Source organism: Eretmochelys imbricata, chromosome 18 (genome assembly GCF_965152235.1).
Source record: "Eretmochelys imbricata isolate rEreImb1 chromosome 18, rEreImb1.hap1, whole genome shotgun sequence".
In the NCBI taxonomy this organism is placed as follows: Eukaryota; Metazoa; Chordata; order Testudines; family Cheloniidae; genus Eretmochelys; species Eretmochelys imbricata.
In genome coordinates, this window is record NC_135589.1 from 16,074,195 (window position 1) to 16,089,531 (window position 15,337).

Consider the following 15,337-nt stretch of genomic DNA (forward strand, 5'->3'; position numbering starts at 1 on the left):
ATGGCAGGATGTTATGTTTTTCCATCAACAAGGAGCATCCACAGAGAGAGCACAGTGTGTGCCTCTCCTCCGCAGCTGGTGGCATTAGGGCCCTGTCAAGGCTGATTCCCCACTCTGGCACTTTGAGTGCAGAAGGTGGGGGCCCGCAAGGATTCTAAAACTCCCAAGGTGACAGCTTTTCTCTAACCTCGGATGGGTAGATGCTGCCAGCACCCAAGAATAAAGACCCCTTTGAGAACCCAGGAAGGCACTCTTGGGAATTCCTTCCTGTGAGGTACCCTCAAGCTCTTTCACCCCTTCTCTGGGGAAGAGCTGAGAAAGAAAACAAAGGAAATCAGCTGTTGCCACCAACTAATTAAACACGTGCACAAACCTCTTAGGACACAAACTCCGATCCTGTTCTTAAAAACGGTAAATTTTATTGAAAACAAAAAGAAAGAAAATACATTTGAAAACTCAGGCTATTGCTAGATTTAAAAAACCCATTCACAAAAAATCTTGAGGTCCAGCTTAAAGGTTACAAGCAAAACAAAAGCATTTGGGGTTAGCACAGAGGAGTCCACAAGCCATAAAGAAATAAAAAGAAATAAACCGAATCACGTCTTCCTAGACATTTCCTGATCTACTGACATATCTGGGGGTTTCAAGTGAGTAGTTTCTAGGTATGAGTCAGATGATTTTTCATACCTGGCCCCAAGCTCCTTAAAGCATAGTTTCAGCCCTGTCGCTGTTTCTCCGCGAGAACAACAGACACACAAAGGGGAAGATTTTTCCCAATTTTAAAAAGTTCTAGCCTTTCCATTGTCCTCTTTTGGTCAGGTGCCCACTCCCTTCCTTTTACCTATGCAGGGAGACTTTTTAACCCTTTACAGGTAAAGTAAGTAGAGAACAACTACCAAGAGGGATTTTATAGCTAACTGGCTGGCTGGGTGTCCATAAAAGGGAGCTACCCCTCCCTTTCATTTACACAGGCCCAAAATGGCAGCTGCCCTCTGCAGCAGGGCAGAGGAATGCCTCGATTTGGAGGTGTCGTGACAGTTCATAACATATACACACTGTATATACCAGCCGTAGGTATCTTCCTCTTCCTTTAGTGGCACAGATGATGGTGTTAGCAATACCTGCAGGTCCCTTGCTCCAGGAGCAGGTCTAATGCACCAAAGGAAAATCTAAGCACAAACACCTGACTGTCCTTCCTAATGACTGTGACCCACAGACCTTTCTAATCCTCAGATTGATGTCCACTGCAGCATACACAATGGCGCTTCTTAATACCAATGCTAGCACTGTGCAAACAGTGTCTGGTTAATCCTCCCGACACCCTGGAGAGGGCAGGGTAAGGTCATTATCTGTGTTTTACCGGTGGGGAAAGAGAGGCCGGGGGTTTAAGTGAATTGGCCGAGGCTATCCAGCAAATCAGTGTGAGATCTAGGCACAGAACCCCGGCTCCTCTCAGTCCAGTAGAGCACACCCCTCTCTCGGCTAACCAAACAGGTGGTGCATTTGGAAATCCCGCTCTATAGGGTCTGCTGAGTTTACTTGCCAGGTTGCCAAGGGCAGAGAGCACTGCAGAGGCAGCGTGCTGAGCTGGGCCTGGAGAGATGCGACTTGCACTGTTCGTGTGCAGCTGGCCCGCTGAGCCAGAGAAGGGTTGCTGTGAGAGGAGAGGAAGAAAGGAGACTCCTAAGCAGAACTGCCCAATGCATCCAGAATCCGGCAAACTGCAGAGGATATTGGAATATGTGTCTGTATCGTGTGTCTGCTACCATTGCCCTGGCATTATATAGCATCACATGATACTCTTATGTACCCTACCCGCTGTGGAAAACCCAGGCTGCTAAGCCCAGACTTTGGTGGACCATGAGGCAGAGCAGATGCCTCAGTCCTTGGGAAGCCACAACCCGGGAGGCTCTGCAGTGAACAAGAAAGCCCTGGCTGTGACCTCAGCTTCTGTGATGGGATCCTGGGGCTTTGAAATAACTAAAGATGGCCCCAAGCCACCAGGTTCAGATCCAGTCAAGGGTGTTTGGATCCCAGCTGTTAGTTGGGAGGGCCCCCTCTAATAATTAACTCGAGCACTGAAGAGCAGCGTGAGCCAGTGGCTCGGCTAGAACCTAGCAATAACTTGAATGGAGGACGGGGCATCAGGAGCTCCGGGGTTCTGACATTCCCCCACTGGGTGGCAAGTTGCTTAATCACGCTGTGTCATCATTTCCCTCAGTCTGTAAGAATGGGGAAAATGAACCTCTAGTTGCCTCACCGGGATGCTGGGAGGATTAATTAGTTACTGTTTGTACAGAACATTGACATATAAAATCTTGTGTCAATGCCAATATTATTTACAATAGATATGGAAGTACATTACTGTCCATTAATGTGAACTCCTAACCCTATAGAGCGAGGCTTGGAAGGATTCAGGGTATTTTTTATTGGTAAATGTCGATTTCACGGTACACCCACAAGCCAACAAAAATATGTCTATTGATAATAATCAAAAGTTACAGCTGGGCAAAGTAAGACAAATGCTGCTTGAGAACTTCTTAGAGTTTGAATTAAGGATATTGACCTTGCACAGTTTAATATGTTGACAATTTGTGTGTTAAGGGTGAGACAGCTTTGCCTTTTTGAATCTCATCTGTTATCCTTGAAAAAAGAAAAGGAGGACTTGTGGCACCTTAGAGACTAACAAATTTATTTGAGCATAAGCTTTCGTGAGCTACAGCTCACTTTATCGCTGCTACTCTGAAACCGGTTATCCCTGAGTTACTGTCTCATCCGCAATTGTCTGCCTCCCTCCATCATTTCCCACAACTGAGAACATTTAAATAGGTAAAAGTTGAAGAAAAAAAGCTTAAAATGCAGAATTTTGCACAACTGTTGAAATTTAACATGATAAAATTTGGGCAAAATTATATAAAAATACTGAATTCTCCCAAGCCTATGTACAGGGGTTGTGTGGGAACAGTAGGTTCATGCACTGGCTTTTCCCGTCTGGGGTCCCTGATTTGGATCCTGGATTAGATTAGAAGTGAAAATTTGTTGAGTGGTTTGGTCCTAGTCCCAGTGTAAAAAATGACTGCAGAGTTTTACAAATATAATAGGCAGTAATCAGCAGTCTCTGCTCAAGGAGGAGCCAGGACTACAATAGATAAATGCAGGTAAGGGTTGCAATGCCCTGTTTTCTGGCTCAATGCTGGAATAACAGGAAAGTTGCAAGTCAGGACAGAGACACATTAGCTTAACTCTTTGTTACATGTGTGTGTTCAAAACTGGAATAGCCAGGGGTGTTGCAGTTCAGAATGCAGTTGCCCTGGCAGAGCTGTATCTGAGTCTGAGTGGAGCAGTGTGTTGCAGATCAGGAGAGAGGTATATTGGCAGTGCTAAATTGGAGGATGTGGGAATGGCGGGGTTGCCGCAGGCAGACTTGAGGGTCATTGGCAGTGTGGTGTGAGTGGAGGCCCAGGACTGGAATAGGAGGCTGGTGGTGCAGGGATACATATGGGGCAGTGTGGTAGAATTTTGCTTGGCTCTGGGCGGTGCTGTAAAGGTGAGAATTTTGATATCGAATTTCGCAAGCACCAAATTCACCCCACAGCCTTGAAGAGAATTTTAAAAAAATGTTTTAAAAACAGTGTAAACCCAAGGGTGGGTGAATGTTTGCATCACCTGTATGCCATCCAAAGAACAGCCCACAGCAGCCGTCTATAAGGTGCGACCTACCGTAGGACTAAGCAGCTGCCACTTCATTACAGAATGTTCTCTCAATCAGCTGTAGTTGAGAAATCAGTCATGTTTACACACCTCTGATATCATCATCAGACTATCCGCCCCACGCGGAGTTCCTTTGTCCATTACATGTCAGCTGGAAACAGGCTATGTGATAAATAGTGAATTTCAAGCACAGGGAGCTGTTCACCGAGTTCTCCTGAAGCATCAGGTGTTTGGCTCCTCTTGGGGTATGTCTACACTGCACACTAAGCCTGGGCTCTGACTCAGATCTGAGCCTGAACCCACCTTCCGTCCACACACAACTCTGTCCAGCTCGAGTCAGCAAGTGTAACGCTGACAGACCTCAATGGGCAGAATCAAATCTGGGACCTCTGGTGCGAAATGCATGAGCCTCTACCACATAAGCTAAAAGCCACATGGCCCTTAGCTAAGTCTGTAGCAGACTCATTCATCTCTAAGGGGTCTCGGTGCCACTAGAGGGGACAGGACACCACACCCAGAAGGTGTGTGGGTTACACAAGCACTTGGGAGCCAGGTTCTAGAGCCCTGCTGTGGGGGGGTTGGTCAGAGCCCAAGTCTCCCTGTGACTTGGGTCCAAGCCCTGTCATTTTGCAGTGTGCACTCAGGGCAAGCCACAGCCCCAAGTCAGAACGTCTTCATGGTGCACTATGGACCCGTTAGCGTACCTGTGGGACTTGGGTCCAGCAAATGTAAGCCCAGGTTTGCAATTCATGTGGACGTTCTGTCACCTCCAGCCAGGGAGCGAGGGGTATTAACCCTGTCTGCTTTCCCCGAGCAGGCTGTGGCAGGGCTGCGCGGAAGGGCCAGGGTCAGGAAGGGGCTCTGTCTGGCGGGGGGGGTCAATACTCTTGGGGGGGGGTCACCTTCTGTTCCCTGCTCGCAGAGTCTCTGCCAATGTCTCCAGCAGAGGAGAATCACTGCTGATGGTGGCTGGCGCAGCTGCAGCAGTTGGGGGAGCAAGGCAGGCAGGGAGCCTGGTCCTGGCAGCCAAGACCACCTGCACAGAGCCCCGTCCACTTCCCCTGCCAGACAGAGCCCCCCTCCCCCAACTACAGCCTTTCAGCAAGGCCCCATGAGGCCTTTGTGCCCCCCGAAAGTTTGGAACCCTCTGCACGAGAGGTACATTGATTGAGTAAATCATGGGGCCGATTCTGCATTACTACATTGTCCAATTTTACAAACTTTCTATCACGGGAGGGGAAGGGAATAATAAACCTGGCTTTCATCATGATAATATTTTTAATCTGTTGAAATACAGGATAAAAGGCGTCCCGGGCTGATTTGCAACGGGACTGTTGGCAACCCTACCTCCAACATGAGCCTGTGAAACTGGGTGTGCTGAGTCAGGACCTGATGCAGCACCCTGGCACTCCCATCCCCACCATGATACACTAATTGGGACCAGGGCGAAAGACAGAGGGTGCCAATTAACTGAGTGGGGATCATAGCTGCCAACTTTCAAGTGGTAAATAAGCACCCTGACTTTCAGAATAAGCCAAAAAAGCTAATCCCATTTCAAAACAAGGCCAAAACAAGCCAATCCCTAAGAACCCCAACACTCTATGTGACTAGATCCCCCCAGCGTGCAGTCTGGGACTGTGGTGGGACCGCTGTGCACCCCTGACTCTCTCCCCGCCTTGTTCCCCCTTGCTGGGAGCCAATCAAAAAAAAGAAGCAGCAAGCTACGAGCCAAACAAGAAACAAGCTGCAAACCAAAAACTAGCCAAAAAGCAACTCACAAGTCAATGAAGCCAAAAACAAGCCCAATTTCTTCGTTTTTTTCACGGGTTTGGCATGTCTGGTGGGGATACAGCTGAGGGGCTAAGTGGGTGGAAGTAACCCCAGCAGCTGGGACTATATAAGCAGACAGAAAGGCAGTGGGAGGGAGGGCAGTGGGAGCCTGAGGAAGGCAGGAATAGACCGAACAGAGGGCTGCTAGTACTGTACCCTTCCCCAGAACAAGAGGGGAAGCTGGCTAGTGACTTAACTAGTGTGTAAACCACACTCCAGGCTGAGGCCTGTTGAAGGCGGGGGAGAGTGTCTCAAAGCACAGTGGTGGTGAAGAGCCCCTGGGATTGTGGGTGGTGTTACTAAGGCTGGAAAAGACTCAGGGGCCCACCCCGTGACACCTGTTCCATCACCCTTAGCCATGGAGTGGGTGGCGGGAGGGGATAGATGGGCTCCTGCTGCCTGGATGGCGGGAGCCATCCCCTCTGACCTGACAGGACACACTCACTGCTTAGAGTTACCAGGACCGGGGAGCCAGTGCTGCCGATGTGCCGCTAAGAGTCTGGACCGCTGGTGAAAGGGGGCAAAGAAAGAAGAAAGTGAATGGCTGGCGGAGAGAGGCAGGTGTGAGGGAGTGGAAATAGGAGGCAGGTTATTGCCTTCCTGCCCGTATGGGAATGGCTGGGAGGGAAACACATTTTTAATGCTGCCCCAAGACAACAGAAGGGATTAGAGCGTCGTTGCTCCTAACACAGGGGATCTCAAACTTCATTGCACCGGGACCCCCTTCTGACAACAAAAATTACTACATGACTCCAGGAGTGGGGACCGAAGCCTGAGTCCACCTGATTCCCACTGCTCCGGGTCGGGGAGCCAGAGCCAAAGCCTGAGCCCCACTGCCCTGGGCAGGGAAGGGGTCAAAGCTGAAGTCCAAGGGCTTCAGCCCTAGCCAGGGGGCCTGTAACCTGAGTCTCAGGCTTTGGCCCAGGGTGGTGGGGCCCGAGCTTCAGCCCTGAGCCCCAGTAAGTCTAAGCCAGCCCTGACAACCCCGTTAAAATGGGGTTGCAATCCACAGTTTGAGAACCGCTGTACCTAACACCACGTCTGCATGCTGCACTTTGCTTCTGCCTTTCAGTCACAGAGGCAAGGTCATCCTAGGCCTCGCAGGTGCCAATGGCTAGCCCAGAACTCCTGAGGGAGCCAGCTGGGAATATTCCCAAGATGCCTCCTCCTCCCACTGGAGCTGCGGCGATTGATAGCAAGAAACATCCAATAAGTTACCCAATCACTGAAACTCCCTCTTGTCAGAGCCTTGGCAGCCCGGCCTCTTTTGTTCCCTGAGGTGCTGTCAAACCCACGCACGTTGCTTCAAAGGGCTGGTGGCCCAGGGCTGCTCCCTGTGAAGTTTATCTTCAGTAGAGGCTACATTAATTGCATTAAACAGTCATTAGGGATCTCCTTAAACCTCACTGGCTTGGAATCCAGAGCACCGCTGGAGCACGGGGTGGGGGGGGGCCTCTTTCCCCTTCAGGAGTCGTCTGTCATGTCTCCCATTGTAATAGGAAAGTTCATTCCTTTAATCACTGGATTCCTAAGTGAGGCTCCTTCACGTCCATAATGGCCCATGTGGGCTAAAGACCTACAGAAGAAAAGCATGTGATTGCACAACTTCCAAGCCTTAAGTCCTGACTGGCTCGAGGCTGAATGTAGGTGATTAAGCACTATGGAGCAAGAGTCCCTGAAGCAAACCGGGTTCATCTTCTCTTGTCAATTACAGTGACCAGCTATAGTAACCGTAGTTGGGCAGGAGCCTTCGACTGAAAAGCTGCCACCGCCCAGAGCACAGATCCCCCTAGCAGCATGCTTCGGGAGTAGACGCAGTAATGAGTCAGGGGGGTGGAGAGGGAGGATCTGACTGCTGACATAACAGCATAAGGACTGGAGCGCCCAGGCCACAAATACTGTATTGTTCACAAGTGTGGTCTTTGGTGAAATTCCCTCTAAGCACATGTTCCAATAATAATAACAGCCATCCTAATCAGTACTTAACCAGCACATTGCGTCGTCAAAGCATTCATACTGAATCTTCACAATGTCCCTGGCAGAAACGGTAGTAAAGATTCTCCTCCTCCTTTTGCAGAGGTGGAAACTGACCTGCCTAGAGCCGCCCACAGCAACTCAGAGCTGGGATCAGATCTCAGACTTCTGAGCTGGACACTAGCCAGTACTGCCTCTCATTATTGCTGAAGGTTATGGGTAATCACACAGGGTAGGCCCTACTGTAATTACCTTGTAACCTGCACTTTAGATTAGGAGACAGAAATGACCATACATTGACCCTGCAGGTACGCTGCGTGTTTAGTGACTATGCTTTGCATTTCTACACCACCTTCCATCTCAGTCTTAAAGTGGTTTACAAAAACAAATGAATTAAACCTCACCACCACCTCTTTCTGCTGCAGAGATTATTGTTTTTCTGATGGAAACAAGAGGTGATATGGCTTGCAAAGGACATATAGCTCTGTAAAAGGCAAGCAGCATGAGAGTATACAGAGGATGGCTTGACACCAAGATGATGGGCACGGTAGATATGATAGCCAGAAACGTGTCTAGTATATATCAGGAGTACACCACATGGCCCAATCAATATCTCAGCTCCAAACACCCAGAACTTCAGCAGTGTTCATAATCCAGATGTGTATCTGAATGCAGCGACTAGGACCCGGTCTCTCCTTATCGGGGTTTTCCCGTGTTTCCAAATCTTAGTTATAGCTGGTCACTGTAATTGTCTAGAGAAGATGAACCCATTTGCTTAAGGGACTCTTGCACCATAGTGCTTGATTACCTGCATTCACCCTCCAGCCAGTCAGGACTTTACAGCTTGGAATTTGTGTCCTTGTGGGTGCTTTTTCTTTAGGTCTCAAGCCCACAAAGGATAATGATTGCATCAGATAAATACATGGCAAGTTGCTCATTTTCCATTGTCATTTATTTACCTTCCAGACTGTGGTCACCAGTGAGACAAAATGGAATAAGAGGCAGGTGGAAGCAACCCTATCCTCAGCCTATGTATAATCATTGTCCCACTATCCCCTCAAAACCAAAGTCACTGGTAGTGTGACCTGTCATGGGGGAGAGAGAGGGATATCCATTTGATGCAGGAGTTAAAAGCCTACATGGCCTTTTCTTTAGAAGGAATTTGTGCCTTTATGCAATTCTGCTAAAGCAACAGACGGAGTGTAGGAAAGACCCATTAGAAATAGTCCTGGAGAAATGGAGAGGTCCAATAGCCAGGATCTAGATAGCCCCAAACTTCACACCTCAGGCCTCCCTCCACTTTTCAGACACTGACTGAGATTTAAGGTCAGAAAAGAGTAGGACGTATATATGGAGTAGGATGGAGCAGGTGTTATTATGGGGGAATTGTTTATGTTTCTGCATGTGTATCTAATAAACTGCTACATTGCAAGTGTCTCTTGGTTGCTTTGGTGCTGCTTAAATGCCACATTTGTTTCTTGCAGTGTTGTTGTAACTGTGTTGGTCTCCGTATATGAGAGAGACAAGATAGGTGAAGTAATGTCTTGATTGGACCAACTTGGTTTGGAGGAAGGGATAAGCTTTCGAGCTGAGGTCTGGAGGAACCAGGAAGTCCAAGCTAAATATGAAGCGGGGCAGATTGCTAAACAGAAGGGGCTCACACATGGAGTAAAATTTAATGGATGAAATTTAATAGTGAGAAGTGTAAGGTTATGCATTTAGGGATTAATAACAAGAATTTTAGTTATAAGCTGGGAACGCATCAATTAGAGGTAACGGAGGAGGAGAAGGACCTTGGAGTATTGGTTGATCATCGGATGACTATGAGCCGCCAATGTGATATGGCCGTGAAAAAAGCTAATGTGGTCTTGGGATGCATCAGGCGAGGTATTTCCAGTAGAGATAAGGAGGTTTTAGTGCCATTACACAAGGCACTGGTGAGACCTCACTGTGTGCAGTTCTGGTCTCCCATGTTTAAGAAGGATGAATTCAAACTGGAACAGGTACAGAGAAGGGCTACTAGGATGATCCGAGGAATGGAAAACCTGTCTTATGAAAGGAGACTCAAGGAGCTTGGCTTGTTTAGCCTAACTAAAAGAAGGTTGAGGGGAGATATGATTGCTCTCTATAAATATATCAGAGGGATAAATACCAGAGAGGCAAAGGAATTATTTAAGCTCAGTACCAATGTGGACACAAGAACAAATGGATATAAACTGGTCATTGGGAAGTTTAGACTTGAAATTAGATGAAGGTTTCTAACTGTCAGAGGAGTGAAGTTTTGGAATAGCCTTCCAAGGGAAGCAGTGGGGGCAACAGACCCATCTGGCTTTAAGATTAAACTCGATAAGTTTATGGAGGAGATGGTATGATGGGATAACATGATTTTGGTAATTAATTGATCTTTAAATATTCATGGTAAATAGGCCCAATGGCCTGTGATGGGATGTTAGATGGGGTGAGATCTGAGTTACTACAGAAAATTCTTTCCTGGGTATCTGGCTGGTGAATCTTGCCCATATGCTCAGGGTTTAGCTGATCGCCATATTTGGGGTCGGGAAGGAATTTTCCTCCAGGGCAGATTGGAAGAGGCCCTGGAGGTTTTTCGCCTTCTTCTGTAGCATGGGGCACGGGTCACTTGCTGGAGGATTCTCTGCTCCTTGAAGTCTTTAAACCACGATTTGAGGACTTCAATAGCTCAGACATAGGTGAGAGGTTTATCGCAGGAGTGGGTGGGTGAGATTCTGTGGCCTGCATTGTGCAGGAGTTCGGACTAGATGATCATAATGGTCCCTTCTGACCTTAATATCTATGTATCTATGAATCTATCTATGAGTAGGAGACCACTTAAAATGAAAATGACCCCTTATGATTAACAATCTCTTTCATCTCGTATTTAGGCTGGACACTCTGGTGACTTTCTCCAGACCTGAGGAAAAGCTCTGCCAAACTTAAAAAAGTGTCCCTTCTGCCAACAGAAGTTGGTCCGCTCACAGATATTGCCTCACCCACCTTGTCTCTCTCACCCTTGTTTCTGTCATTACACCAGATAAGAGAAAATGGTACTGAATAGTTCAGCAATAGCCCAAGTCAGGAGGGACATAGAGTTGTTACCCATTTGTTGCCTGTTTGGTAACCTACATTAAATGAGCTTCTGGTCTTTGTCCAGCCGTTGATGTTATTGCAACAGCACTGAGTAGTCTCAACCGTGGACCAGGACCACATTGTGCTAGACACTGTACAAACGCAGAGCAAACGGACAGTCCCCAGAAAGCGTATAGTCTCAGTTCCCAGTAGACTATCTATCTATCTATCTATCTATCTAATCTTTTGATGTACACTCATCTTTCCCAGCTGCAACGGGGGATCACAGTTGCAGAGACAAAAGAAGAAAACATTCAGGGTCATAGCTGTGGATAGGGACCTAGGAGCTCATGGTTCTCTCATGGAGTCTAGTGGTTCCCAGTCTCCAGTTCTGGTACTTTAGGCTGGTACTCTATCTCCTCTTCGCCTCGCCATGGAATCTGTCCTTTTTTATTTCATGACGGAGCATGTACAATTATTTCCACCACTAACCAAGGAGACTCTGGAACGGAAACAATCTTGAGGTGAAAGCCTGGCTCCACTGAAGTCAATGGCAAAACTCCCATTGACTTCAATGACCTGGCTAGGCTTTGCCTTAATCTGAATCAAACATGCCAGCTACCCAAAAAAGGTTGGGAGCCCTGCATCTCCTTGGAGGAAAATTCATTTGTCCCCCCTCCCGCCCTCCCGACTTCCAGCCATAAATGAGTGCCTAATAAATCTCACGTTATAAAAACCTTCTCCAACTAAAATGCTCCATTTGTTTACAGAGGCCTAGACTGGAAAGAATGAGGAAACACGCCTGGTTTTCGAAACAAAAATTCTCATATTTTACTTCCAATTAATAGGTATCACTTGTATGTGAGACTTTTCCATTCCCCCTTATTTAAAAAATACATTTCTTCTGCCTTATGATATATTACATTTCAGCATGTAAACACGGTTTATATACATCATTCTGACAATCCACTTTAATTTGTCATGGTGCCTATACCTGTATAGTCCACACATAACCCTTTTTATAGCGATGAAATAATATTACAGGTAAAAAAATAGTAATGAAAGCCATGCCGTACAGGAAGAGTTCTGCTCTCCTAGCGTTGCGACACACAGTAGGCATGAGCTACAAAACTCTTCAAGGGGGCGAGGGCCAGGTTCTGTTTTCAGATCTGCATGCACAGCTCCCATAGTATAATTATGATAATAGTACATAGGGCTTTTCACCCAAGAGTCTCAAGGCACTTAACACACGAGGCACACACAGAAGTGAAGTGATTTGCCATAGGCCATGCAGCAGGCCAGGAACAGAATCCAGGTCTGTTAAATCCGAGTCTGGGTCTCTAGCCATTGAGCCACACAGCCACTAAAAGGCATGGGAAGCTGCATGTGGGTGGCGGTCAGCCTACAGTGAATTAGAGTGTGTGGGGGTGATGGAAAACCAGCCATGCAAAGTAGTGCAACGGGCCGTTGGTGCTGTGCCATTCTTAGCCAAGTGGAGCTGACTAAACTCACTTCATTTGCAAATCTGGTTCAGCAGCATAAGACATCAGCGTCTTTGGCAGTGTGCTGGCCCAGGAACGTTCAAGCTCAGCTGGAAAAGTTGTGGTTTTTTCCAGTGAGGCCCCTGTATGCTGAAGTTTTTACTCCAGACAGGCCAGTACTGACAACCTGGATCCAGACACCGCACACACCCCTGAATATTCAGGTGTTTGAAACCAGATGCACAGCTGAATATTCCATCATGAACCCCTCTTTGGTTTCTCCTGTGCCCTGGGTTACCCCTCTATAACGGAAGGCAGAATATGCCCCAACAACACACTGCCTGTGGCATTCACAAATGTTTATCTTCTCATTTGGGTTTGGTACCGTGACTAATGAACCCCTTAGCCACACATGGCTACAACTTCTTTGCTGGTTGTACTTGTTACCACCTCTCTGATAACTTGGGTTGCTGGACAGAAACAGGTAGCAATTTAAGTCAAACCCTTATGGTTTTCATAGAGTCTAACACGAACCGTTCCCAAGGGGGAAGGGCTCAGAAGCTATATTCACTCCTACATCTGTCAGGAAGGAGCTCAGAGGATCTTCACACCCTATTCTCCAAGGGTAAGCCCCAAAATCCCTCTGTGCAGAAACCAAATACACAAGCAACACAGGTGAGACACTCTAGGTCCCCAAAACAGGCCCAACCTCAACAGAAAGTCATTTGTCGTGGCTTTAAACTCTTTGCGGCTGGGGTCTGCTGCCGCCTCGCAGCCAATATTCCATGTTTCTGAGGTGGTTGCCAGCCTGTGTCAACTTTGGGATGTTTTGACTTTTCTCCTTGATGAGTTCTTCTGCATCCTTTGGGTTTCTAAACCAAAAAGGATAAAATCTGAGAATGAACCTATTCAAATACTAACCACAGCTCAGCAGGAATATCATCCCTGGAATGCGTCCCTCCCTAACGCAGAAAGTCACTTCTCTTCTTCCAGCATTTGCCCCAACTGACGTAAAGGACGCTGCTGCTGCCCTGGGCAAACCATTTTGCTGGTGTCTGTGTGAAAACGTCTCTCCGTTCCTGTCCCATGCTCCTGCTGTGTCAGCTTTGATATCCCAGTGGTGCAGCAAAAATCAGCTTTGCAGGGATTAACATATTCTGCAGAAAAGGTGCTTGGTTCCCCCTTTGCTACCCCTTATTTTTAGTGATGGGATGTGTGGCCCCCTACCTTTTAGTCATTAACAAACCGAAGGTCAAATCTCATTGACTTGAGCAGGCGTTTGGCCCGAGGGAGGCCCAGGGGCTGAGGGAGTGAACTGCAAAGAAACAGGGATTTCTTTGCATAGTTGGTTCAGCCCTGTTTGGATACACTGGCTGGTTAGTCATGTCACCACGGGTCATTGGTCTGAGATGTGGATACAAAAGCAGGCACTGGAATAAACACTGCGTGCTCCATAAGTGTGTGTTTGGACAGGGACCAGATGGCTGGGTCTTCCTCCAGTAGATGAGCCCAGCAGACCCATTCCGCCTTGGCAAACCGCTCCCCCTTCCCGCTCTCCCAGGGCTCTGGTAGCTCACAGCTGACTCTCCAGCCGAAGGCCTCGGACAAGGAGGGGAGGGGCTATCTGCAGGAGTGGCTGAAGGGGAAGCTCCGCCGGTTGAGTTTCTCAGGGTCGTTCGAGGCCATGTGGGAGAACTCCCGGAAGATGTCGAGGTACGTCGCATCTCCTGCAGGGGAAGACAAGTTAATCCCGACATTATCCTTTGCACTTCTTCGATGCCTGGAAAAGGTGCTCAGCAGCTCTGAAAACCCAGCCCTATGCGCCCCCTCCCCAAAAAGGCACCCAGGATTAGCGGACACTTGGACGTTTTGGCCTGAGTGACTTGCTCGGAGCCACCCAGGAAAGTCCCTGACAGAGACGTGAATAGAGCCCAGAAGTCCTGGCTCCTAGCTAGCCCTGCACTGTTATTTAGCCACAAGGTCACCTTCTGACTTTGAACTCCTTGTACATAGGAACTGGTTTGTTTCTAAACTTTGATAGACCTACCCTTTATCACGACTCTTGCTTCTCACCCCGCTTTGGGATCATTCCCCCTCGCCCCCATCCATCTCTGACCATTGCTTTCTCGTTAAGTATCCAGGCACATGAGCCAGTAGAGGGTTGGGTTTGTTAAGGAGCCAACCTGGCAGCCCTCTACCCTGATACTTCTCCCCAGCACAGCACAGCCAGCCATGAAAGCTTCCCCCAATGGGCCCTGCCATTGCACCTCCCTGTGACCTGCAAGGACCACGGATAAGATGGTAGTTGGCTTGTAGTCCCTGACCTCTCGGCTGGTGCCCAGACGGGATGTTGGGTCGTGACGGAGGGTCGGGAGGGGGACACCTGTCCACCCATGCTGGAGGGAAACAACAACTCATTGCACATAGACCATCAAACGGCAACAACTTTCCACGGCTGCCACGCCGGGGCTGGGTTGAAACGTCTGACCGAGGCGCGATGGGCGCGGTGTCCCAGCACCAAGGCCCAGAGCCGTCCCGGCTCCCTTGGCGTGCGCAAGGCTTCAGTGCAGATGCTCCAGCAAAGCCTCGCAGGGATCACTAGACACCTGCAGCCCGTTCATAATCCCAGTGCTGGCCGAGCCGTCCCTGCAGGGGCTGGGACTATTTCAATTTAGGACAAGGCTGCTAAGCTAACTTCCTCTTGTGACCACATCAGCATGCGAACCCAGAGGGAAACACACAAGGGCAGGGGGCCCCCACCTCGCCGTCTCCTTCCTGGGGTGTTGGTGTCAGAAGCAGGGTGAAGGGGGCTTGGTGCGAACTGCCTGACAGGAAGCCTACTCTCACCAAGGCAGCTCGATGGAAGCATCCAGTGCGTCTTCATTGCCTCCTCCCCGCTGCAGAGACAGACCGTGGCTGGGGAAGAGGCTACAGGGGTGCATGACAGTGCTCCCTCCCCAGAGTGAAATAACACAGCATCTGAGCCTTTCTCCCGGCCCCCGCCAGGGAGCTGTGTGCACTCAGTCTGGTTTGTCACGAGCGACGTTCTCCCTGCAAGGTGTGTTTAGTTGTATTGATTTAATGCCCGGCTCACTTGTGGCTTCCAGCCACTAGGCTGCATTGGGCAGCGGTGCCACGTTGGCCTCCGCTCCTCACCAGGCCAGGTCCACCGGCCAGTGGGTGGGTCGTCAGCTCCTCTCGGACCCCTGAGGGGCGCACGCACGCACCACTGCCTGCCCGAGCACTTGGGAGAGCAC

At 48.8% G+C, this 15,337-nt stretch overlaps 1 protein-coding gene across 1 annotated transcript in view; it reads right to left on the minus strand.

Annotated features, from left to right (window-relative positions):
• Positions 1-11,484: 11,484 nt before the first annotated feature.
• The window catches only part of ACAP3 (ArfGAP with coiled-coil, ankyrin repeat and PH domains 3), a 118,733-nt gene continuing 114,880 nt past the window's right edge, over positions 11,485-15,337 (minus strand). Inside the window, exon 26 of the mRNA XM_077837201.1 lies at positions 11,485-13,807. Coding sequence (XP_077693327.1) covers positions 13,701-13,807 — 107 coding nt within the window. The 3' untranslated portion in view covers positions 11,485-13,700. The remainder of the gene's footprint in view (positions 13,808-15,337) is intronic.